The following is a 24,965-nucleotide window of genomic DNA, read 5'->3' on the forward strand; positions in this document are numbered from 1 at the left end:
GCTTGCAACATCGCTACTGGATCAAGATTCACTATACCTTTAACTAATGATGTTGCTGAGGATGATGGTTTCACTATTGGTACGTGTCCACGTTCCGCGGGCCACATACAACTGTTGATTGCCATTTCCTCCAAAAGTTCTCTTGCTTGGGCAGATGTTTTCTTCATGAATAACCCTCCAGACATAGCGTCCAATGAACCTCTAGTTGTAGGATTTAGTCCATTATAAAATGTTTGCATTAAAAGTTCAGCGGGCAATTGGTGGTGTGGGCATAAACGTTGAAGTTCTTTAAAACGTTCCTAAGCCTCATAAAGAGTTTCATTATCATTTTGAGAAAAAGATGTTAACTCTTTAATGACTCTTGCGGTTTTTGCTAAAGGAAATTTTTTTGATAAAAACGCTTGGGCTAATTGTTCCCAAGTGGCAAAAGTTGCGGCTGACATAGAAGTTAACCATTCTTTAGCCCTATCCTTCAAAGTGAAAGGAAAAAGGCGAAGTTTGATTGCTTCTGCAGTCACATCTGGGATTTTAAAAGTGTCACAAATTTCAAGGAAATTTGTTAAATGGGTGTTAGGATTTTCGTTAGTTAACCCATAAAATGTTACATTATTTTGCAACATATTAAGCAACGCAGGCTTAATTTCAAATTGGTTTGCGGTGATTCTGGGTCTAACGATACTATTGGTCACACCGGCCACACCTGGCCTAGCGTAATCCATAAGTGTTGGTGGGTCTGCCATTTTACCAGATTCGGTATTTGTCTTTACTGGGGTTTTGTTTTTGTTCTTGTGTTTGTTTTTGTTTTTGTTGTTGTTTTTGTTCTTCTTAAGTGTCCTTTCAATTTCTGGGTCTAGTGGTTTTGGTGGTATGCCTGAACTACGAGAACTGTGCATGAACTTGAAATCTTGCACGAACCGAAACTACGACAAAACAGAATTTGAAGAATAAATATATTAGTAATTGAAAATTATTAAATTAAAAAAATTAAAATAAGTATGAATAAACCTAGATTCGAAATAAAACACGAAAAATTTAAAATTTTGTCAAAAATTTTGGAGTTCCCCGGCAACGGCGCCAAAAACTTGTTGAGCGGTTTCCGCAAGTGCACGGTATACGCTTGTAGTAATAAAAGATATCGATCCCATAGGGAACGTTTTTTCAAACAAAACTTATTTATAATCGGTTAAATTTACTTTTAAGGTTTATAATATGTAAAATCGTTTAATCGGTTTTGGTTTTGAAATTGCTAGAATGAGAATTAGATTAGAATATGAAAATGTTAGAAAATATTTTGATTTAAGAATGAATTTGCAAGACAGGAACGTTTAGTACTTTTTAGAAAAGTAAACAAATGTATTTGTTTGCATTAAGCAAAGAAAACAACTTTAAACTTTGTATGAATTATAAAGATGAAATAAATGACGGAACCTCTAATTATTAGGCTTTGAACATGACAAAACCCTATCCGGGATAATTGCCCTTAATCAAATTAAAACTCTTTCGAAATAATAATTTGCCTAAGTGTTCAACAAAGTTTCCTTGTAAAGATTTTGAATTAAATACGTTTTAATGAAAACACCAGCATCCACTTCGGATCCTTTACCAAAGTGCTGCATAAAAATCTATCGAATAGAACGGACTTTATTAGATGAAATATAAATTGATACAAGTTTACAGAGAACATGAAGCATGGAAACATTCGACGACTTGCAAGTGAACGGGTTGTCAATCCTTTCCTTGGGTTTCGTTAGAGTTTGTCAGGCTCAGGGGCGGATCCTCTACTCAATCTTCTCGTTGAATCTTCGTAATAGAGACTTGGTCGGTCTACTACCAAAATGAAAACTAAATTGGAACAATGTCTAAACGCTACTGAACTTGTTATTATTGAATAAACAATGTGTGTACAGCATATTGCTTTTTACAGAATCGAAATCTAACTTCTGAATCACTTGACTCGGAATTTCTCCATAAATTCTATACTAATCTCTTTCTTGTACATATCTTCAACTCTCCATCAACTCTTTATTTATAGATGTTGAAGAGTCTTGATTGAAGTGTCGCGTCCGTTGTGAAGAATCGTATCCATTGTGAAAGGACGTCTTTATCCACCCGAACAATCGCGTTTCGTTGAAAACGAAAGTGTGCAATTAGGCTTCTACAGACTCCTGCTCGTATCGAGAATGGGGGAGCATCAATTGGTCTTCGAACGAAGGGAAGGAGAAGCTGAAGAACGCTTGTTGCGACCGAGAATTTGGGGGCCGCGGTCGCGGCACGGAACGTTTTTCACTTCTTCGTCTTTTGTTCTCGTCCTCGACTTGGCGTTTTTAATTTCCGTCGTCTTCGACTCCTTTTGTAGGGTTTTTCTTCTGTTTTTGAGCTCTTTTCGTTCCTATTTGGATTTTACCAAATATTTATGTACCCTACAAGAAAGAAACATATTCGAGAGTAAAAGCTTTCTAAACAGTTATAAATAGCATAAATTCGTAGCAATATTGATGTAATCATTGATGATATTTTAGGTATATTTTGGGCTTAACACTATGTTACTCCTACCAAATTACCAATTGAAGATCTGACACAATACAAATACACCTACATAAGCATACAAAAAGAAAACAAAAAGAGTATATCTGTTAATGGGATGTGATTGCGTTTAGGCTTACAAACGGACACACGACTACGTTTTGCATAGCCAGATTTCCTTTGCCTTCTTATGTTGGTAGAAGGATCATCAACAGATAGTCATGAACCCGTACAAAATTATCTTCATGATACCAAACAAAGAGATATTGGAGGTAATTGCTTACCTTTTTTTCCTGTTTACAATCTGCTCAGGATAGGAAGAAAAGAAGTTTATTTCACTTATGATCTTGATACTTGTTTTATACCGAAGATATTTGCATAGCTAGTCAATGCCCAGAGGTTGGTAGTTCAATTTTCTTTGTTCAGTTTTATGCAACTGTGAAAAATTGTTAACCATGTTTTGAAATGTGACTAGTTTAATTGATATTGTAGGATGACATGCTATGGGGTGTGGCGTGGCTGTTTAGAGGTACAAATAAAATGTATTACTATACTATGTTGAAATCAATTGGAAATGATGATCAACCCGACCTTTTTTGTTGGGACAATAAGTATGCGGGTGCAATCTGGACTATATGAATTTGCCTTAAAAAGTTTGGCTACCATCTTTTGTGTCGTATATGCCAAGTCGATCATTCCCTGTCTGAACCAAAGTTTCTCCATTCGATGTAAAGCTGAAGAAGAGAGGGAGGAGAGGGGAAATAAAATCAAAACATGAAATTTTGTTCCATAATCTTTTCAATCCAAAGTGGTCTTCGAGTACCCATAACTGAGTTTTTCCCTTTAATTGCTATATAGACTCCTGTAAATTCATCACAGCTGAACAATCCAAACTTTTTTGAAGGCAAATTCATATAATCCAGACATTCTTCTGCCAAATCAAAATATATTATACAGTCTGTGTACTCATCTTCTTCTTCGTTAAACAACATTTATTGTTGGAGTTGATGACATAGACATTTGCAATGGCATTGGTCTCAAGTTGTTGGCTGTGGAACAACATTTGCAGCAGAAGACACAGTATGATATCAGTTGTGTACATGGTTTTCTTTTTTTCTATCCGTCCTTGAGTCTTACTTAACCAATTAATATGTAAGGAGTCATTAAAGGGCTTGTAGGAGAGAAAATACTTTCTGCAATGATCACTGATGAAAAATCCCCAGATTTTGTGATGTGCATTGGGAATGACAAATCCGATGAAGACATGCTGAAAAGCATATCCAAAACAGCTTCGAGTTTGTTACATTCGTCAGCTCCTGAGATCTTTCTATGGAGTGTTGGACAAAAACCAAGCAAGACTAGGTACTATGTAGATGATACTGCTATGTACTGCCATTGCTTCAAAGTTTGGCAACTTGGTCAAGTTCGAAACTGAGGTGCAACACAGAAGAGCAAGTGTCTTCCCACATTTACCTTTAAAAAGGTATAAACTGTTGCGTTTTAGTCGCATAAATACAAGGTTAAGAAAGTAAACAGTCAAGGTAGAAGAATGATGATGTTTATCAATTATGATGTTTATTTTGGTAATGGACTTATTTTGGTAATTAAGTTAATTTAGATAGATGATGAAAGACATTTATTTGGTAGCATTCATTGGTATACAAGTGAAGCTAGAAATGGTTTTTTAGAAAATGAATATGTTCTAGTCATCATATGCACAAGCTTTCACCCGGTTATGTTCAGTTTCCAATTCCCTAGATGTGAAAATTATAAACATTGGAACAGTCTTGTGAATTATATGCTTCCCTAGATGTTTGTTTCTCTAGATAGGGTTGTCTGAATCTCTACATTTTGTTATGAGACAAGGAAATTTGTTTATTACAATATTGCTATTTGTCATTTGGCTACAGTGGAATAGAATCAGATAGCATTGTCAGATTCTTCTTGGCAGAACCATGCTCTCCAAAAGCATCTGTTGGCCTAGATGGGAATTTAAACAAACAGCAACGAGAAAGAGTGATTAAGCTGACACCAGCTTCTAATCCTTTTTTTAAATACATTGGAACATGACTAATTTTGTTATTATGGTTGTTCTTTTATCACACATAATTTTCTACTACATAAATAAAATTAAGAAGGAACCAATTTTTTGATATTACTCCTGTAATTGCTCAATTTGTTATTATAGATATAACATTTGGATTGATTGTATTCTTCGTTCAGTTCTCTAATTTTACATGTTATGGAGAAATGAGGAAACACAATTATAAAAGAAACTTCACCCCATTTACCATAAATGGTTGCCTTAATACCGACGAAAACAGACATTCTAAAATATTTTCCTTGTACTTTTTACATGAAAAATGTTGATCAGTCATGTCTCTCCCGCCAGGATTTAAGGGAGGGGGTAAAACTCTATGTAAATTATTTTTTAGACAAAATAGCATTAATTAAAAAAATATACTTTAGTACATAATTGCTATTCGATACAAAATGTTTTAAAATAATAATAAAAACTTCTAATGCTAAATAAATCGACGATTACGAGGTGGCAATTCACATCTACGATCGGTCATAGCTTGAAAACGATCTGCTGCCTTTACCTATGCTGCTTCTTTTTAGGATAAAGTTGCAAAAATACCCCCTAACATTTTGGTAAGGAGCAATTTTACTCCTAACATCTAAAATGATGTAATTTTACCCCTAATATTTATAGGATAAATTAGATCAATTTCAGACACTATGACGTTAGGGGTAAAATTGCTCCTAATCCAAAACGTTAGGGGTATTTTTGCACCTTAACCATTCTTTTTATATCAAAAACCCACAAGGCAAAACGACGTTGTTTTGGACAATTTTTTTTTTTTTTTGGGGATGAAGGGGGCCAAATGCCCCTTTGACCCCCTACATCCGCCCTGTGTCTCCCTACCATGGGAATTTGGTTTATATTCTTATAGGAGGGAACAATTCAATTGTAATAACTCATATCATTATGTTTTCCTTAAATTGCAATGCTTGATATTAATCTTAATTCTCTCATAAATGTTTTAATGTATTTTCTTATAATTCTTTTGAATTTAAAAAAAAAAAAACTTTGATAGTAAGCTCAACTTGTGTTTTATTTGGGATAATGTTTTGTGCCTTGTAAAGGTCAATCAATTTTGATGAGAGGTTAATTTGAGCCTCAAAAGAAACAAAAATTGATAAATTATTTGTACATAAGTATTTAAGTAATTGTAATATTTACCATCCTTCAGATATCTTTCCAGCCAAACAATATGAGATTATTAAATATTCCACTCAAACAATTTCGACTATGTTTGGATTGTTTTGAACCAACTTAGAAAAATATGTTAAAATATAAAATTAAGTATATACATCTAGAAAAAAAAATCATAATTTGTCCACTTAGAAAGTACTTTTTGTGTTTTCTAAGTTCCTGTTAAAGTGTATCTGGTTGCAAACAATATTTTTTCTATTTCCATATTATAATGTTTTGGATTAAAAAAATTGTTGCAAACAAATTTTTTTTTTTATTTCCATATGAAATTATTACCTTTTGCAACAATAAATTTATTGTAAAATAAAACATTCATAGCAATAACTATATGTTACGTTTTTTTTTTTTTTAAGAAAAGAGCTTTTACTCATTAATCAGAAGATGAAACATCCGAATACAAAACAGATTCCAAGAAAATTGGAACCGAAAATGAAAGAAAGGACTAGCATTGGAAAGGGCATTCCTAGCAAGTGTATGAGCTACCCTATTCGCTAATCGGGGACAAAAAGACACGGTGATATCGTGTCGTTGTAGAAGTAGAGATTGACAGTCTTTTATGATGGATCCGAACTCAGACAATTCTTCCTTCGCGGCATGAAAGCAATCCACCACAATCTTGGCATCCGAGGCCATAATAACCGAAGTGAGCCCAAGATTCAAAACCTACTTAATTCCGCACCACAGCGCCAACGCCTCAGCATGACGAGCACTAACCTTTCCTTCATTTGAGCCTCCAAAACAGACCTGGAATAACCCGGTCGAGTTTCTGACCACCCCACCCCAGCCATACCGACCCTCATTGGAGAAAGTTGCCGCGTCTATGTTGCAGATTAGAGTGTCAGCAGGAGGGGCTTGCCATCTCGGTACTTCAGTTCTGATTCTTGCTGCTGAATTTTCTGGTTTTTTACGGATTTGCTGCCAGTCTACCATATAGTTTAAACCCTGGTTTACCGCTGTGTACGAGGGCTTGAGTCTGCTATTCCATAGCTTCTCATTTCTCTGATGCCATATAACCCACATGATTGTCAAGACTTTACACAACCATTCCGTAGCAGCTGAATTGCACAATTCTAATAAATAATTCCCAAATGCAGCTGCATCATCCCATGGCATCGTTATCCCTGCGGTAGCCCAGCACTGCTTTGCATACGGGCAGTCCATGAAAAGGTGCCAGTTATGTTCAATATCTCTCTCGCATATAACACATGTAGTTGGGATCGGAATTCGTTTCTCTGCCAATTTCAATCTAGTTGGCAAACAATTTGATATGATTCTCCAGACAAAGAATTGAATCTTACCCGGCAAATTCAGCCTCCACATGCGCTTCCACCCCGCGCGGATATTTCCTTCCTCATTTCTCTTCACTGCCGTGCGATAACCTGATTTACAAGAATACTCACCAGATTTTGTATATAACCAGATTAGACGGTCAGGAGTTGGTCTCTGCGGAATAAATATGGTTTTGATATAAGCTGCATCCGCCGGATTAAACAGTGTGGCTAATTTTCCCGGATCCCAGCTTCGTTCCGCCTCCCTGAACAGCTCGCAGACTTTTTTATTAGGTTCCTGAGTTGCAGCAAGCTCTGTTGGAAGGAAATTTTCATTCTCTGCTAACCACGGATCAGACCAGATTCGAACATTTTTACCATCCCCAATTCTCCACTTTAGTCCCTGCTTCAGAATCTCCTTAGACTCCCAGATACTTCTCCAAGTGTAGCTAGGGTTGTTTCCCAACTTTGAGTTCAAAAAATTGTCGTTCGGAAAATATTTTGCCTTGATCACACGACACACAAGCATATCTGGATTGTTTAGCAGTTTCCATCCCTGTTTACCAAGAAGAGATAGGTTGAATAGGTGTAAGTCTCGAAAGTCCAATCCTCCATTCTCTTTACTTCCGCATAGCTTTTTCCATCCAAACCACTGAATTTTCCTATTGTCGTCACTCTTTGAACCCCACCAAAAGGAATTCATCATGCGCTGTAGTTCCTCACAAAGAGACTTTGGCAAGAGAAACATGCTCATGCAGAAAGTCGGTAAGGCTTGAGCCACTGCTTTAATCAAAACACTTTTACCGGCACTCGATAAAAATTTTAAACCCCAGCTGCTGAACCGCTTTCAGAGTCTTTCCTTCAGGAAATTAAAAATGGCAATTTTAGACTTCCCAACTAAAGAGGGCAGCCCAAGATAACTCCCAGTATCGAGAGAGGAGTGCACCTGAAGCAAATTGGAGATAGCTGATTTGCACTCAGAAGATACATTTGGGCTGAAATAAATTCCAGACTTGTTTCGGTTAATAGCTTGCCCTGAAACTTCTTCATACTCCTTCAGTATGTTCAGTACCGTCTGTCCCTCTTCTGGAGAAGCCTTAAAAAATAAGAAGGAGTCATCAGCGAACAGTAAATGGGTTATACTGGGAGCCCCTCTGCTGATTCGACAACCGTGAATTAACCCATCTACTTCAGCCCTGTGTATCATTTGTGAGAACACCTCCGTGCAAATGATGAAAAGATACGGTGACAGCGGGTCCCCTTGCCTTAGCCCACGCCCTGGTGTAAATGGTCCCACCAATTGGTCATTGATCGCCACACTGTATGAAACAGTAGAGATACATAACATCATCCACGCAATCCAGTCAGTATGAAAACCCATTCGAATCATCACTGCCTCTAAAAATTTCCAATTAACCCGGTCATAGGCTTTACTAACATCAAGTTTCAGCGCCACACACCCCTCTCTTCCTCGGTTTCTTCTCTTCATGAAATGTAACGTTTCAAAAGCAATAAGGATGTTGTCTGTAATTATCCTTCCGGGAACAAATGCAGATTGACTTACAGAAATGATTTCTGGCAGGATTAGTTTGAGCCGGTTAGCAAGTACCTTAGCCATAAGCTTATACAAGACGTTGCAGAGCGCAATGGGTCGTAAGTCTTTTAACTGATCAGGGTTATCACATTTCGGGATAAGAGTGATAATTGTGTCATTTAGATTTGCAGGGAACTCTTTTCTAGTTAGCCATCCCGAACAAGCCTTGAAAATATCCATTCCGATTAAATCCCAAAAATGTTGAAAAAACCCCGGGTTTAACCCGTCAGGGCCCGGGGATTTATCCGGATGCATCTGGAAGATAGCTGCTTTGAATTCCTCTATATTGAACGGGCCTGTCAGTATGTAATTCATATCCTCTGTAACAATCTCAGAGATCACATCTATAGCAGCCACATTAATTGGTTCTGCAGCTTTATAAACTCCCATGAAGTACTGCTTGGTCATCTCCTCAATTTCTGCTTTGCCTTCTACAAACTGGTCATTTTCGTCTCTAAGGCGTTTGATGTGATTCCTCCTTCTTCGACCCTTTAAACAAGCATGGAAGTACTTGGAATTGTTATCTCCCTCTTTCAGCCAGAATGCTTTTGCCCGTTGCTTCCAGAAGACTTCCTCTTGCTCTAAAAGGTTGTCCATCTGCTTCTTCGCTTCTAGATATCTCGCAACATCATGGGAATTATTGCTGTTCTGGGTGTTTGCAATAATCGTTTTACACTGTGCTAACCGCCTCGCAAAACGGTGTTGAAAAGCTCGGCCCCACTGATCCATGGTTGTTGTGAGAGAACCCAGCCGAGATGTCACATCCCTCCCATTGCCCGCCTGCCATCCCTGATGAACAACAGGTAAGAAATCCGGAACCTGTAGCCAGCTCATTTCGAATTTAAACCTTCTTTGTTTTCTTACTTGCGTCGTTTGTGTGAACACCAGCATCAATGGGCAATGATCGGAATAGGAAGTTATAAGAGTTGATAACTGGTAGTTATCGAAATTTAACAGCCATTGATCAGAAGCTACAGCTCGGTCCAGCTTTTCCCGAATCCAATTTGGAGATCCACGGCCCCTCTCCCAGGTGTAATTTTCTCCCTGCACTGTGAGATCATGTAAATTGCATGTGAAAAGAGTTTCCGCAAACTTTTCAATGAGTGATTGAGGGAATTGAAGCCCTCCCATTTTTTCGTTCTGTGAAAGTATGCAGTTAAAGTCTCCAATGATCACCGTCGGGAGAATGGATGCTGAAGAGAGCTGATTTAATAAATCCCAGGAGCGATGATGTTGATTCCGATCAGCGTAGCCGTAAAAGGAGACTAGTCTCCAATCCCCTTTCAACGAATCATGAATCTGTAACTCAATGTGTCGAGCCGAATATCCTGTCACCGAGAGAGCCGAATTTTCCTTCCATAATACCGCCAATCCTCCACTGTGCCCGTGACTATCAACAGCAAAACAATTGCTGAAATTTAGTTTCCTCCTCACAATATCCACCTTGTTCCTATCACACATAGTTTCAATCAAGCACACCACTGTTGGGGAATATGTTCTAACAATCTCGACGAGACTGCGAACTGCTCGGGAATTCCCCAATCCCCGGCAGTTCCAACTGAGGCAACTCATTGATCCCGGCGGACCTGGATATCAGGCCTCGCCGAATCGGGACTGTTAGATAAGTTCAAATATTTAGTGATGAAAGAAATAGACCCATCTGAGTTAACCTTTTGGTTCTGAGATGAAGTTGTAAATATAGAGGGCATAGTCCCTCCTGCAGCAGCTGTTTTGAGACTCATATTTGTTGCATTTCTGCGGCGCTTCTTCTCATCCTGTATTTCCAGCGTCTCATCTTCATCTTGCTCCATCTCTGAGACAACCTCTCTTGATTTTTTATTTGCATTTTCATCGTTGCCTTGCTGTATATCTTTGCCCCTCTTATTCTGGTCATTGATTCCAGTTTTAGGTAGTGAACTTGCCCCTGTATTAGTACGATCTGTGAGAATTGAATTGCTATGTTGTGCAATTGGCCCCTTCTCTCCCCACTTTGAACCTCCTGCTCCTGCCTCTGCGGCATCTCTCGGCTCCCTTAGCCACTTAGCCCCAATCTGTTCCCCTCCTTTGCGGATCGGAGCTTTTAACCAGTCGCCCCAATCTCTTCTCAGTTCAGACCTCGTTCCCTAGAACATCAATTCGCAAAAATTCTCAGTATGTCCCAGCTTTCCACAAAGATAACAAAAGTTACTCAATCGCTCATATTTGAACTGTATATAAGCATCTTCCTGGTGTTTCTTAATTTTCTTGTATCTTTTAAGAGGCTTGCGGACGTCAACTGATACTCGTATTCTCATGAACAACCTCCGAAACACAGAGTTATTTGAAGCATCGTATTCCAAGAACTTACCAATAAAGTTACCTATCTGCTTTCCGACTGATTCTGACATGCTTCCTACAGGAAGGTCATACACCTGGATCCAGAAAACCGCGAAATCCAAACTCACTTCTTCGGGGGCGGTGTTGGCTTTCCACTCGTTCATGACCAATATATTATTGCTAAATGACCAAGGTCCCCCCGCTAAAATACGGTCACGATCCACCTCATGAAAGAACTCGAAAGAAAACAGATTTGCTTCCAGTTCAAGTATCGTTACCCCTTTCACAGGTCTCCACAGGCTCGCCAGCTGATTCTTCATTGCAATATAATTTATTGGACTATCTGATAAAAATCGCCCAATCATACGTAGGTTTTTTTCTGGCACAGCATTACTTCCTCCAGTTATACCAAAATCCATATTCTCCTCTTCATCTTCTTCCTCCAAGGACAAGTGCTCGATAAACTTCTCCATCACTCAGTTTTTAACAAGTACTCCAGTGATATTCAAAAGGTTTGAAATCGGACCCAACAGCACGTATGTGAACAAGGTAATGTTACCACAGCCGAGAAACAGAACCAGGTACTCTACAACACTTGTTTTTGATTCTTGTGATAATAATTGGCTAAATATAACCAACAGATAAGAGCCGCTCAGGTAGAATTAATTAGAAAAGATACCAGGGTGGGGAGTGCTAATCTGTTACCGGCGGCGGCAAAACACAGACGAACAGCAAAGCACAGACTCCTACAGAGAGAGGAGACGAAACACTCCTACAGAGAGAGGAGACTTTTCAATACTATATGTTACGTTTAAAATAACATTTTTTGCTTTAAAATAAGTTGTTGCCTTAAATTTCATTCCATCATAATTTACAATAGCAGTTTCGTTGCTTACAAAAAATTAACATTTTAATAAATAAAAATATTAAAATTCTTGCGAATGTTAACACTACGCCAAAACCCTCTTCAGACGACGGTTAAAAACCGTCGTCCCGCGAGATATAAATCTGTCACGGGGCTCGCTGCCGTCTATTGCACCTGCAGACGATGGTCAGGTTCTGTCATGTTTCGTCATCACACATGACATTAGCCTATTTTATTATTGTCATCTTTCCCTTGTTACGATCGATGCAGCTTATTTATTACTGCCGTCACCTTTAATGTCATCACATGACATGCTGACAATTAAAACCGTCACGTTAGCGTGTGGGAAATTGACATATTTAATTTGAGATGACAATTTGTATAATAAATTCTGCCGTTATAGCCTGTTTAGATGGCACATGTCTTAATCAACCATGTCAAAGGAGTTTTTTTCATATGACATAAACATTTTTTTAATGTCTTTTTATTGCTGTTTAGATGACATTTTTCAAAATTAAAATGTCACTTTATGCCTTCTTCTTCGTTTGAATTTCTGATTTTTATACCTGAATACAGAAACATTCTAAAATGTGAAGATTAAATTCTGTATAACAATGGTTTCAATTTTATTGGAGACCAATACTCATAATATGTTTACATTTGTGCCTAACATCAATCCATATCTTGAATAACTAATACATTTCTGAATTAAAACACAAAAATAATAACCAATATCTTCCATAAGTCAATCCATATCTTGGAGTAATAATTAGGCCTATAATACCAAAGGTCTTGCTATCTGCAAAAGTCAAACAGGTCATTAATATTACACACAACCCTAAACTCAGTAGTAATTACGTGACCCTTCCCCTAACACGGCCTTTCACTTACCACAATCATGTCACTATAAATATATGCATCATAATTCAGAATGATACCTTCAACAGCCAGAAAACTTACCAACAATGGATCCCCTTGTTGAAACTCCAGGAGAAATAATTGCTGGCTTGAATAAGTTGTACATGGAGAACCCATAGTGGCTTTTGGCCATCAATGGTACGTATGTCAATCCATAGTTGTTCTGTAACCCTTCCTGGTTTCTTCTATGTATTTCTAATGATTCTTCTTGGATGATAACGTACAGGTCCGCTCGATGGTAACTTTTTCAAATGGTCGATCAGAATGAAAGGCCCCCAATACACCCCATATGAAAGGGGTGTATTTGAAATCAGAATCAGCTACCATCCGGATTTCCCAAACAGACCTGCAAAAGTAATATTAACTCAGATCAGTAAGATATATTCACCTATATGAAACATACACTAATACATCTCTCCTCTTATTCTCAGTTTTGTTTCCGGAATAGGATATATCATCCTAACGTGGCTCCTCATGGGTTGATTAATCTTTCCCGTATCCTTAATAACCATCGCTTTTCCACTGCCACGGTATAATGCAACCATTTATCTATTTCATTTGATAAACATACAACATCATTTTTTTGTTCTAATTATTCTATGCATTTTGTAGTGTTTGTGGCACATATATGATCTATTTCTACAGCCAGTGAGGAGCCATTTCCTGGGCAAGAAGCAGTTGCTGAGCAATACCGCAGCAACAGGGAAGAGTATGAGGGGATCGCCCGGATATGGACTGAGGAGTATGCAAAGTGCATATGGGGTGTCCAAATCTACTAAACTATATTGGCTAAGAGAAAGGAGAATCGGAAGGCAATGTGAGCTCCAAATGTGGTTCTCATTCCAATTCCAAATTTCCTTTCTTTAGTCAAAAGAGTTAAGGAGTTTTGGACCTTTAATTCCCCCCCCCCCTTTTGTAATATATAACGTAGAGCTTTGCGCTCCTAAACTGACCCTTTTATAATGCTTCTTCCACTTGGTAATGAGGGTTATGATGCTGTCACCACAAGGGACTCTGTTTGTGCTGAATATGAAGGGTGTTTAAATCTCCTAAGCTGTCTTGACTAAGTGAAAGGAGAATTGAAAGGCAATGTGATATCCAAATGTGGTTCTCATTCTAATTCCAAATTTCCTTTCACTAGTCAGAACAGCTAAGGAACTTTGGACTGTCAATTACAACTGAAAGGCAACACTCATCCCCCCTTTTGTTTATAAAGTAGAGCTTCGCTATTCAGTTTGTATGTATGTGCAAGTAGACTAAACTGACCCTTTTACAATGCTCATTCCACTTGGGTTGTACTTGTGGTACTCTAAACTTGGTAATGAGGTTTATGATGCTGTCAAAACAAGGGACTCTGTTTGTGCTGAATGCATCATAAACCTATCACCATGTTTAATGTTGTTGTTACGATATCAAACCGAGTGGAAAGGAACATAGTAAGAGTATGGCCAATGCACATACATAACCCTTTATGTAGAACTTGTTATTCAGTTCATATGTATATGTATATTCTATCTAATCAAAATATATCTTATCATTTGCAAGCCATATCAGTACATGCAATTAGCCTAAATGTACCCTTTAATACATGCTCCATACATGCTTCATAAACGAATTGCATTCAGAATCCTTACTTATCATTTCAAATAAAAATGAGCCAGTTGAGTTCATAACATTTTCAGCTTTAAGAGTATGCCTAGCATGCTATAACAAGTAGACAACTTATTCAAGAAGACATGTATATTCAAGTGAACATGTTATAACAACTAGACAACTTATTCGTGCATGTCTATTCCTTACTTATTCAAGACAACTTATTCCTTACTTATCATCATAGGTCATGTTCAATTTCAAAAAGAGTATGGTGATATCTTATCATTTGCAAGCCATATCAGTACATGCAATTAGCCTAAATTTACCTTTTAATACATGCTCAATGACCCTTTTACAATGTTCCTCGTACACATACTCATACAGAACCTCAAACATAAACATCAACAAAACATCATACATAATCATGTTTCATACACATACACATACTCAATCACTTCTAGCAGTATAACTCATAGGTGTAAGAGTAGTGTCAATCTCAATGAACATTCAAAGCTTTAAAGTATGCCTAATCAGCCACATGCTTAATGACCCTTTTACAATGTTCCTCTAATACTTGATGCATGATTAATAAGCTACATGCCCAAATGAACAATCGTACACATACTCATATAGAACCTCAAACATAAACATCAACAGAACATCATACATAAGCATGTTTCATACACATACACATACTCAATCACTTCTAGCAATATAACTCATAGGTGTAAGAGTAGTGTCAATCTCAATGAACATTCAAAGCTTTAGAGTATGCCTAATCAGCCACATGCGTAATGATCATTCATCAATGTTCCTCTAATACTTGATGCATGATTAATAAGCTGCATGCCCAAATGAACAATCGTACACATACTCATACAGAACCTCAAACATAAACATCAACAGAACATCATACATAAGCATGTTTCATACACATACACATACTCAATCACTTCTAGCAGTATAACTCATAGGTGTAAGAGTAATGTCAATCTCAACGAATATTCAAAGCTTTAGAGTATGCCTAATCAGCCACATGCTTAATGATCATTCATACATAAACTATATGAGTCCTAGCTTCCTAAACAGTTATATCGAACCAATCAGTTCATACCAATCATTTCATCATCACCCAAAATATCATACATATATGTAATCGTTCAGTTCAAACCCACATAACAATATATATACTAAATCAGGCTAGTTTCCTAAATCAATGAGTTCTAGGTTCCAAAAGAGTACATCAAACATACACAATCACTTCTAAAGGCATGACCAATCAGTTCAAACCAACATAACATTAACATATATTCAGTAAGTTAAAGAAATCTTCCCATAGCTAAAGGCATGAACCGATTAATAATCTCTTCAGTCAGCCTTTCCATGTACTGAAGCATTCTTACTATCCCTGCAAATAGTGTTCAAATAAAAAGGAATCAGATGAGTTCATACCATCTACTGTATCAGGCACTGTCTTGCCCTAGATTAAAAAAGATAAAGACCCAAGATTTACAACAGTGAATCTAAATACAATAAAATTAGTGTAGCTAAGCGAGAGATCTAAACCTTTCAATGATAGGTCTGAAAATCACAAGATCCTTATACCAGCTGCTGAAATCGACATACACAAAAGTAAATCGGATGAGGAAAAGATAGAGTAAGGAACAATGATACATCTAGGAACGAAGAAAATATGGCTTACCAGTACCGTGTTTCGAGCTCACCCAGTGATTGCATGTTCAAATCAACCATGGAGATGGAGAGGGATGAGAGGGATGAAGCTTGCGTAACCTAAACTGGGGTTTGGGATTGAGAGAGGGTTTATATATCAGCTGAAATTTCAGTCAAAATGATATAGAGCACCTAAAATTTGGTATGGCCGCGTAAGTGAAATTTCATTTGCCAATTTTTTGTTTTCGGCATACAATGACATTCATTTATTAGAAGTGTCATCTGTTGAGCGCATCAAATTTAATGAAAATGCGCGTTTTCTTTGGATGACAAGATTCTGTAATCGTAATGTCATCTGAGAATCGAGCGCATTTTTTATTTTGCCTTAAAATGACATACGGTTAAAATACTGTCACGAAAAATATTCAGACAACACGAAAACAAATATATGTCATGTATTTTGTGTCATGTGAAAGGGAAAATAACATAGTGTAAAATCGTAAAGAAGAGAAAGATAGAAATGAAAAATATTATTGAAATCAAGAAGATTGAAGTTTTACAGAAATGAATTACAAAAAATGTATTGATCATATGTGCTAGCAGTTGCTCTTTATATACAACTGTATGGACAATTAGAAATAACAAGCTCTAAACAGAAAATTGTAACTAACTGTAACAAGTGGATGAAATTGTTTAATAAGCTATAATCTTCTGTGAGTGTTTCATTGAAGTAAAATAAATCTGTTCGCTCAACAAAAATATAGATTCTAAGAACATGTGCAACCGTCTCTTAGTTGTATTTTTAAGTTAGAATTTGAACATGTAAGTTAAAAATCGCTTAGAGGAGCTCCTAATCTCTGCATTTAGAGGAGCTCCTAATCTCCACTCTCACTGTTTGTAAATATAACCATACTTAATAATTTTAATAATAAAATAATAAATAATTAATGAACACGAGAAGTGTTGTTTGAGAAGTGTTGTTTCATTCTTTGTATTTCAATCAGCATAGTTTAGATAAATAATTATTGGTATTCTTGTTAAACTTATTATCTTGGCTCATTGTATTGCCCTTCTTGTGGTGCTCATTAAGAATTGAGGAATTAGCTCAGCAGATAATATTTGCAAAACAGAAACACTACTTTGACTCTTTATAGCACACAACAAGTAAGCAATTATCATTTGGAATTTGGAATTGGAAATTGGAAATTGGAAATTGAACATAACTGGTGAAATCTTATGCATATATGACTAGGACAACATATTCATTTTCTGAAAAACAATTTCTTACTTTAGTCGTATATGATCATCTGTCCAAATGAATTCAAATACCAAAATAAAGCAATTACCAAATTAAGCTAATGGTGCTTCATTTCTAAGCTACTTATGAAATTCCAGCAGGTTTCTCAACCAGAAACCACCTTGGTTCTACATTTTGAAATTTTTTTGCATCCAACTGTTTATAATTTTCACTACACAAAAGAACACACACATAGAGAAGAAAAGGAAAATCATTGTATGAAAGCTTTTGCATCTGAATAGAATGACATATTTATTATCTAAAAAACCAACATAAATGCATTTGGTTTATGTCATATAGGAATCAACACTACCACATAAATGCATTTGACCATCTTTCCAAATTAAGTCAAATACCAAAATAAGTCTGATCTACCATATTAGGAACCACTTTTAGTCTTGCAACTTTAGACCTCAACCTTCAGCCTTAAAACCTTAGTTTCATCACATCAAAATAGCAAGACATTACCAATGTCTAACTTTAAAACACAAAAACTTATCTTACCCTATTGACCTCCCCTTTGATTTTTCGACTCGACTTGACTCTCCAATCATTATTGATAAACACCATCCTCCTTGTACTTGGACTCTTTACTTTTTTTACCATGTATGTATTTATGCGACCAAAAGGCAACAGTTATACCTTCTGAAAGGCCAATGTCCAAAGACATTTGCTCTTTTATGTTGCACCTCAATTTCGAACTTGAAGGAGCTACCAAACTTTGAAGCAATGGCGGTACATCAGCAGCAGCATCGAAATAGTACCTAACCTTGCTTGGTTTCATTCTTGAGAGAAGATATCATGCAAAACATTTTCTCGAGGTTACCTGCCTCGGCTTTTTCTTCGGCAGTTTGTCACTACAAGAAAACAGTGAGTTAGCAACCGAATTTTCGGTTGCTAATTCGGTTGCGAATGCTGTTTAGCAACCGGAATCTACCATTTAGCAACCGAATCATTTCGGTCGCTAAGTAGCGTGTTGGTAAAACCACCAACCTGTTATTTTCATTATCGGTTGCTCATTTAGCAACCGAATAATCGGTTGCAAACTGCGGTTGTAAATTCTGCGACCTGTTTTTGCGACCGAATCAGGTTGCTAACTGGCAAACAAACACCATGCATCACTTACCGTTTACCGACGAATTTCAACAGAATTTTCGTCGGTAAAATTTTGGATACTTTCTCTCGTCAAATTTCCATACGGACTGCACTAATATATTTCGTCGGTAATTAATGAGAAATTATTTTATTTTATTTTATAATTACAACCATAATTGCAAGTAAACTTCTTAATAAATTCAATTAATAGTATTCGTGAAACTAGAACTTCATATTTATAAATAAATATGTGATATTGTAGTCAAAATACATAAATATCGAAATGTTATAGATTAGCCTAAATAAGCTGAAGACAAAATATATAGCTAGAATGCTCTAACACCGCTATGGTTAACCTAATAAGTTAAGTCAAAAGAATAGTCAATGTTGCCGGCGGTGGATACCCTTACGAACCAAAAAAATAAGTTAAGTCAAAAGATATACCATAGTCCAACACCTAGATTAACCCAAGTTAGGGCTACACTCTAACCTCCGTACACTCGCCTGAAGTCCAGTGATAGCAATCTGAATTTGGCTAATAGCTGGGCCCATTTGTGTCTCTATATTTGTCATTCTCTCCTGTAGATGTCTCATATCACTTGCATTAGCAAGCAAGTGTATACCTTCAACTAATCGATCTTGACGTTCATTTACTTGCTCTAGATGTGTTATAAACCCGCTCCTTTCATCATTGAACCCATTAAGGCGCTCCTGTACGGTCTCAAGTGTGGCTCTTATTTCATGAAGTTCAGTACTGTCACCTAAATTAGATGCACCAACAGAACTTGAAGAAGATGATGCTCTTGAATTTCTAGGACGTCGGTCATGATAATACTGGGAAGCAGCTGAACCTAGTCCAAAAATTTCCCCATCCTTATTTACCCCACCAGCTGCCTGGTAAAACGCACGTAGTTCATCAATAGAACCAACAAGTTGCTTAGTAGTCTGTTCAACTTCAACTTGGGTAAGATTTTCATAAGCTTCCTACAATAAATAGAACCAATGGAAATTAGAAACATGTTGCATTTAGTTTGTTAATTAAAAACAACACAAGGCAATAAGATGTTGCTGAAAAATGCAGCAAGATATTGATGGCTACTAGGATACAAAGACTCTGAATGAAAAGGAAAATAAACAGAATAAATGATAACATGTTCTATTATAATTGTACTCAATAATAGGAGTGAGTCTATTGCCTCCACAATCAAGTTCCATAATATGAGGAACCTTAAACAAAGATTCTAAATCCATGGATCAATTAATCATGAAACCACAAAATAAAGTAAAATAATAAAAGGATAAATAGTAAGGAGTGAGAAGTGATTTTATCCATTTCAGGATTCAATAAATATAAATGAATCCTAACTAGTAAATAATAGAAAAGAGAAGTTTAAAGGCTCCTTTTAATGCATGTTCCAAACACATCAGACACCAAATAACCAAACCATGGATCAACACCAACAACAATACCTAGTTTATGTAATGCATGTTCCAACAAACCCAACAATGATTGAAGATGACATTACCAATCATTCTTTCTTTTTAGATACTTCGTGTACAATAAAAGAGGTTTGGCAATTTTAATTTAAGTCTTGAAAGTATTTTTTTCATATTAGTTGCATGGAAAGTATATGACTTTGCTATAAAATAAGCACGTTTTCACCCACCTACCACTCTACTATATATTTCACACTTCTCCTATACTAATCTTCAGTTGGATTATAATTCTCAATGAGAATCAATCATAATACAAGATAAATTTAAACAAAATAGAAGCATCTAAAAAACTTGCAACAAATTCATTTTCAGACGACAAACACAACTACCTTAAATGCCTGTAAATAACTTATATATTAACATATAAAAATAGATGTATACAACTACTTACTTGGGTTTTTCTACAACGATCGTTAACGAATGTAACTCCGTCGTGATCTTTTGTGTGTGCCCACAAGAAGAACTGATCTGGATTCAAGGGCTTACCTATCTCTTTTTCCTAAACAAAATATTGATTAGTATCAATTCACAAAGTAGAGACCTTAACACGGTAGAAACTCTAACACATCAAATTCTTTTACACAATAGGATAAGGCCCAAATCTACTTACAAGTTGTTGCGCAGTTTTTGCATGAGATACCGAACCTGCAGTATGAGTACCTTTTGCTACTCCATCTTTTCCAAGCCTTGTTTTCTTGGCTTGCTCACTTATTCTCTTAAAAGCAGCCGAGTCCCATACACGCCACCAAGCATCCCATACATCTCTAGGGCACCAAGGAGGCATTATGTCCATCTTTCGCACACCATTCATTATACCAGCATATCGTTCCTTGAGCTTAGCAATGAATGCTTTCTTTATTATGTCATCTGAATACATAGAAGAGTCCCATACACAATCCTTCTGCACATATTTCAATAAGTAGATATGTCCATGGTGTTAGGGAAGACAACAGTACTAAAATGTAAAATAAACTGATTATGTAGGTTAAATCTAATTATGTTACTTTCAAAATTGTCTAATACCTTAAACTCCTCCCAATACTTCTGTAGAATAGCATCTGGTATCATTTTGTATTGCCATGCTACCGCTTGTGGATATTGTTGGACGATAGAAGTGATCAACGATGCAATGTGGTTGTCAATAATCCTGCATTACATTAAATAAAACGATAAAGGCAAATAAACTAATGTTGATAAACTAACACATTATCCAACAAAATAACATTATGTACTTGTAATCAAGTGAAAGCACCACAATGAATTTGTTATTAGCATCTCTAGGAGCACTGGATGTTGCATTCCTTCATGGACCCAAGTGTCGACGTGTTCTATTAGAACAAGGAGTGGAACCTCTAAGAGTGGTAGGTGAGGGAGGCGGAACAGGCGACTTTGACCGTGATGGACCAGAAAGAAAATTAGGCAAATCCATATGTTGTGCATGTGATGAAACAATAGGCGAGGGAGGCAGAACAGGTGACTGTGACCGTGATGGACCAGCAAAAAAGGTAGATGGATCCGAATATCGTGAACGTGACAAAGCAAAAAGTGGGGGAGATTGGACAGGAGATTGTGACCTTGATGGAACAGCAAGCAAGGTAGGCATATCTAAAGGTTGTGAACGTGATGAAACGACAAGCGGGGGAGGCAAAATAGATGACTGTGAATGTGATGGACCAACGGGTGGGGGATGTGGAACAGACGATTGTGGCTCTGATGGACCGAAAGGGGGTGTAATTGGGACATGTACTGATGTGGGTGGTGTAGAAGGCTCTTGCGTAGATGAAGGTGTTTCATGCGTAGATGGTTGTGGAACAAGCGAATGCAAGTAACTAGGTATGCTGAAACGTGAAAACAACTTTTTGGTTTTCACTATCGATTTCCCTTTAAGTTGTGTGCGCTTATCACCATGTCCATCCTGGCCTCCAGGTGAAACCATCCTGTAGAAAGTGTAAGAAAATCCATATCAGTCTGTAACACTAGTATATCAATTCATATAACAAAAAGTTTAGAAAAAATAAAGCAGCAAACGAAGGTCAAAGTTGCAGGCAGCAAGCAGGTTCATCAAAAAGTTAATAAATACATAAATAAAAGATCAGTAATTGAGAAAATAGACCAAGTTTTGAAAAAATGAAGCAGCAAACTAAGTCCAAAGTAAGGTAAAAGTTACAAACAAAAACAAAAATACCACACATAACAACGTTAATTTAATTGATAATTAATCACTATCATCATCACTGAGATTGATATCATCGTCTGAATCAGCACTAAGCTCGGTCTCGGTATCTGTTTCAAATGTAGCTTCTTCTTCTTCCTCTTCTTCTCCTTCTTCTCCACTTTGTCCTGGAATCTCAAAATAAGGATCATTATCTACATCATTCAATGGAATATCATCTTCATTTGAAACTTCAACTTCAATTAGTTGAGCCTCTTCTTCTTGAAAAGCATCATTGTTAGTGGCGACCTTATTCTCAGGTATGTCAAAGACCCCTCTAGCTTTAACACTACAAACGACAGCCCAATCAACCTTATCACGCTTCAAAGAAGGATATGAAGTGAAGTATACTTGTGTCCCTTGCAATGATAAAATGAATGGCTCGTATTTTTTAAAATTCCGCTTTGTATTTACTTCAACAATGTTGTACCGATCATGAACCCGAATACCAGCATTTGGTGTAGGATCAAACCATTTGCATTTGAACAACACCGTTTTTTGAACCGGCAAACCAAGATAAGAGACTTGTATTATCTCGTCGATTACTCCATAATATTCAACACCGTCTCCAAAGACGTAAACACCATTGTTAGAAGATGACCGGTCAAGACTATGCATTGTTGTGTGAAATCTATAACCATTCACAAAATAAACATCGAAAGACATCGCTATTCCGGACGGTTTATGAGCCAAATTGGCAACACACTTGTTCTCAATGACATTACTTTCGCACTGTTGAAACAAATGAAAGTTGATATCAATAAAGAGGAACTTAATGATGTATACAGGTAGCAATTATTAACAAGTTAACTAAGACTTACAAACTCTGAAAACCAACGGGTGAAGTTTTTTTCAACCTCTGATTCGATGGTTGCATTATTAGCACCGGGTTGTAGGCTTCGCAAATGATCCTTATATAACCTAGTGTATTTAACAATTCAAGACATGTATGTGAATATAACCAACAACGTTCAATTGTAAAGTAAAATTGTAAGAAACTTACTCCACATATGGCCTAACTTCTGCACAATTCAACAATATGTAAGAGTGAATTGCAACATGCTCCTTTTCATCCAACCATCTTATTTTAGCACGTCCACTGTAGCGACCATTGTAAGAGAATATCATCAAATTCGATTTATCAATAACATCATCATCGCCTCCATCATCATTGCGAGGAACTTTACGGTGGCGTGTGTAGACTTGTGGCTCAAAGTAGTACGAGCAGAAGTTGGATGACTCTGCTACTAGGTATGCATTACATATTGAACCTTCAACTTGTGCTTTGTTTTTTACATTTTTTTTCAAGCGGCCTAGAAACCTACATATAAATGAAGTTTAGAATGAAAATGGGAAGAAAATGTGAAATATGAAAGCAAGTTGAGAGTTAGAATACCTTTCGAATGGATACATCCATCGAAATTGAACTGGACCAGCAACTTTGGCCTCGTAAGGCAAATGTATCGGAAGATGCTCCATTGAGTCGAAGAATCCTGGTGGAAATATCATTTCTAGTTTGCAAAGAATGATTGGGATTTCATCTTGTAAATGTTCCATATCATTAACTTTGATCACATTTGCGGTTAAGTTTTTGAAAAAACAACTCAACTCTGTAATAGCTTCCCAAACATTTTTGGGAAGATTTTCACGAAAAGCAATCGGGAGTAAACGTTACATGAACACATGACAATCATGGCTCTTCATACCGAATAACTTAGCTTTCTTATCATCAACGCATCTTCCTAAGTTCAAGACATACCCATCTGGAAATCTCAGCAACTTAACCCAATCACATACTAACTTTTTTTGATTTTGACTTAAGGAGTAGCAAGCTTTAGGGTATTTACCAGTGATAGCATCCTTTAGAAGTTCAGGCCTATTACAAAATAAACCAATGTCTTCACGAGCTTTAGCATTATCCTTCGTTTTACCCTCAATGTTCATTATAGTATTGAAGACATTTTCGAATACATTTTTCTCAATGTGCATTACATCAAGATTATGACGGATCAGATTAGTTTTCCAATAAGGAAGATCCCAAAAAATGCTTCTCTTTTTCCACCCACAATTTGGGCCACATATTTGCTTGTTCACACGTTCTGAATCAGGTTCAGTAACTCTCAACAACCCCAACCCTTGTATTTCAGATAAAACCTGCTGGCCGCTCTTTATGGGTGGAGGACGCCTTCTCTCAACACAATTACGTCTGAACTTAACCTTGTTATTTCTGTATGTATGATTCATAGGCAGAAACTTACGATGATTATCAAACCATGATGTTTTTCGACCGTTTGGCAATGAGAAAGCATTTGAATGTTCCATACAGTAAGGACATGCATTTTTTCCAGCAGTAGTCCATCCTGACAACATTGAGTAAGCTGGAAAGTCACTGATAGTCCACATCAAAGCAGCTCGAAGTGTAAAGTTTTTCTTCAAGGAAACATCATAAGCATCAACTCCCTCCTCCCAAAGATTCATTAGCTCATGTATCAAAGGTTGCAAAAACACATCTATCTTCTGCTTCGGGTTATTAGGTCCTGGAACTAGGGCCGTTAGGAACATATACTTATCCTTCATGCACATCCATGGAGGTAAGTTATATGGAGTAACAATGATAGGCCAAGATGAATATTGTTTACCAGATTGTCCAAATGGTTGAAATCCATCGGTACACAGCCCTAACCTGACATTACGAGGCTCAGCTGCAAATGACTTATTCATATGGTCGAACTGCTTCCAGGCATCTGAATCACATGGATGACACATCGTTTCCTCATCACATACATGACTATGATGCCACCTCATATGCTCAGCAGTCGCTTTAGAAGCATATAAT

General features: G+C 37.0%; 2 protein-coding genes and 1 non-coding gene across 3 annotated transcripts; 1 reads left to right on the forward strand and 2 right to left on the reverse strand.

The window, feature by feature from the left end:
• Positions 1 to 255: 255 nt before the first annotated feature.
• On the forward strand, positions 256 to 362 carry LOC136201659 (small nucleolar RNA R71). Its single transcript, XR_010674004.1, has one exon. It is a non-coding gene; the product is annotated as a small nucleolar RNA R71 (small nucleolar RNA).
• Positions 363 to 18,769: 18,407 nt separating this feature from the next.
• LOC136200998 (uncharacterized) lies at positions 18,770 to 22,379 on the reverse strand. Its single transcript, XM_065991527.1, has 5 exons — positions 21,170 to 22,379; positions 20,941 to 21,064; positions 20,528 to 20,818; positions 20,309 to 20,416; positions 18,770 to 19,404 (listed from the first exon to the last, which is right to left on the reverse strand). The coding sequence occupies exons 1-5, from the start codon at positions 21,355 to 21,357 to the stop codon at positions 18,883 to 18,885; spliced, it is 1,233 nt and encodes a 410-aa protein (XP_065847599.1). The 5' UTR covers positions 21,358 to 22,379; the 3' UTR covers positions 18,770 to 18,882.
• LOC136235993 (uncharacterized) lies at positions 22,133 to 24,660 on the reverse strand. Its single transcript, XM_066026122.1, has 4 exons — positions 23,526 to 24,660; positions 23,133 to 23,450; positions 22,951 to 23,050; positions 22,133 to 22,861 (listed from the first exon to the last, which is right to left on the reverse strand). The coding sequence occupies exons 1-4, from the start codon at positions 23,684 to 23,686 to the stop codon at positions 22,133 to 22,135; spliced, it is 1,308 nt and encodes a 435-aa protein (XP_065882194.1). The 5' UTR covers positions 23,687 to 24,660.
• Between the last annotated feature and the right edge of the window lie 305 nt (positions 24,661 to 24,965).

Source organism: Euphorbia lathyris, chromosome 7, assembly GCF_963576675.1.
Source record: "Euphorbia lathyris chromosome 7, ddEupLath1.1, whole genome shotgun sequence".
Taxonomy (NCBI): domain Eukaryota; kingdom Viridiplantae; phylum Streptophyta; class Magnoliopsida; order Malpighiales; family Euphorbiaceae; genus Euphorbia; species Euphorbia lathyris.

Bases quoted from the DNA above. Each gene is read 5' to 3' on its own strand.
- LOC136235993 (XM_066026122.1), bottom strand. From the start codon at position 23,686: ATGGAACATTTACAAGATGAAATCCCAATCATTCTTTGCAAACTAGAA. The intron at 23,051-23,132 runs GTAAGTTTCTTA...TAAATACACTAG, and splicing joins GAAGTTAGGCCATATGTGGA to GTTATATAAGGATCATTTGC. The intron at 22,862-22,950 runs GTAAGTCTTAGT...TTGTTTCAACAG, and splicing joins CCCGTTGGTTTTCAGAGTTT to TGCGAAAGTAATGTCATTGA.
- LOC136200998 (XM_065991527.1), bottom strand. From the start codon at position 21,357: ATGCACAACATATGGATTTGCCTAATTTTCTTTCTGGTCCATCACGGT. The intron at 21,065-21,169 runs GTGCTTTCACTT...AATGTAATGCAG, and splicing joins CTAATAACAAATTCATTGTG to GATTATTGACAACCACATTG. The intron at 20,819-20,940 runs GTATTAGACAAT...AAATATGTGCAG, and splicing joins AGTATTGGGAGGAGTTTAAG to AAGGATTGTGTATGGGACTC.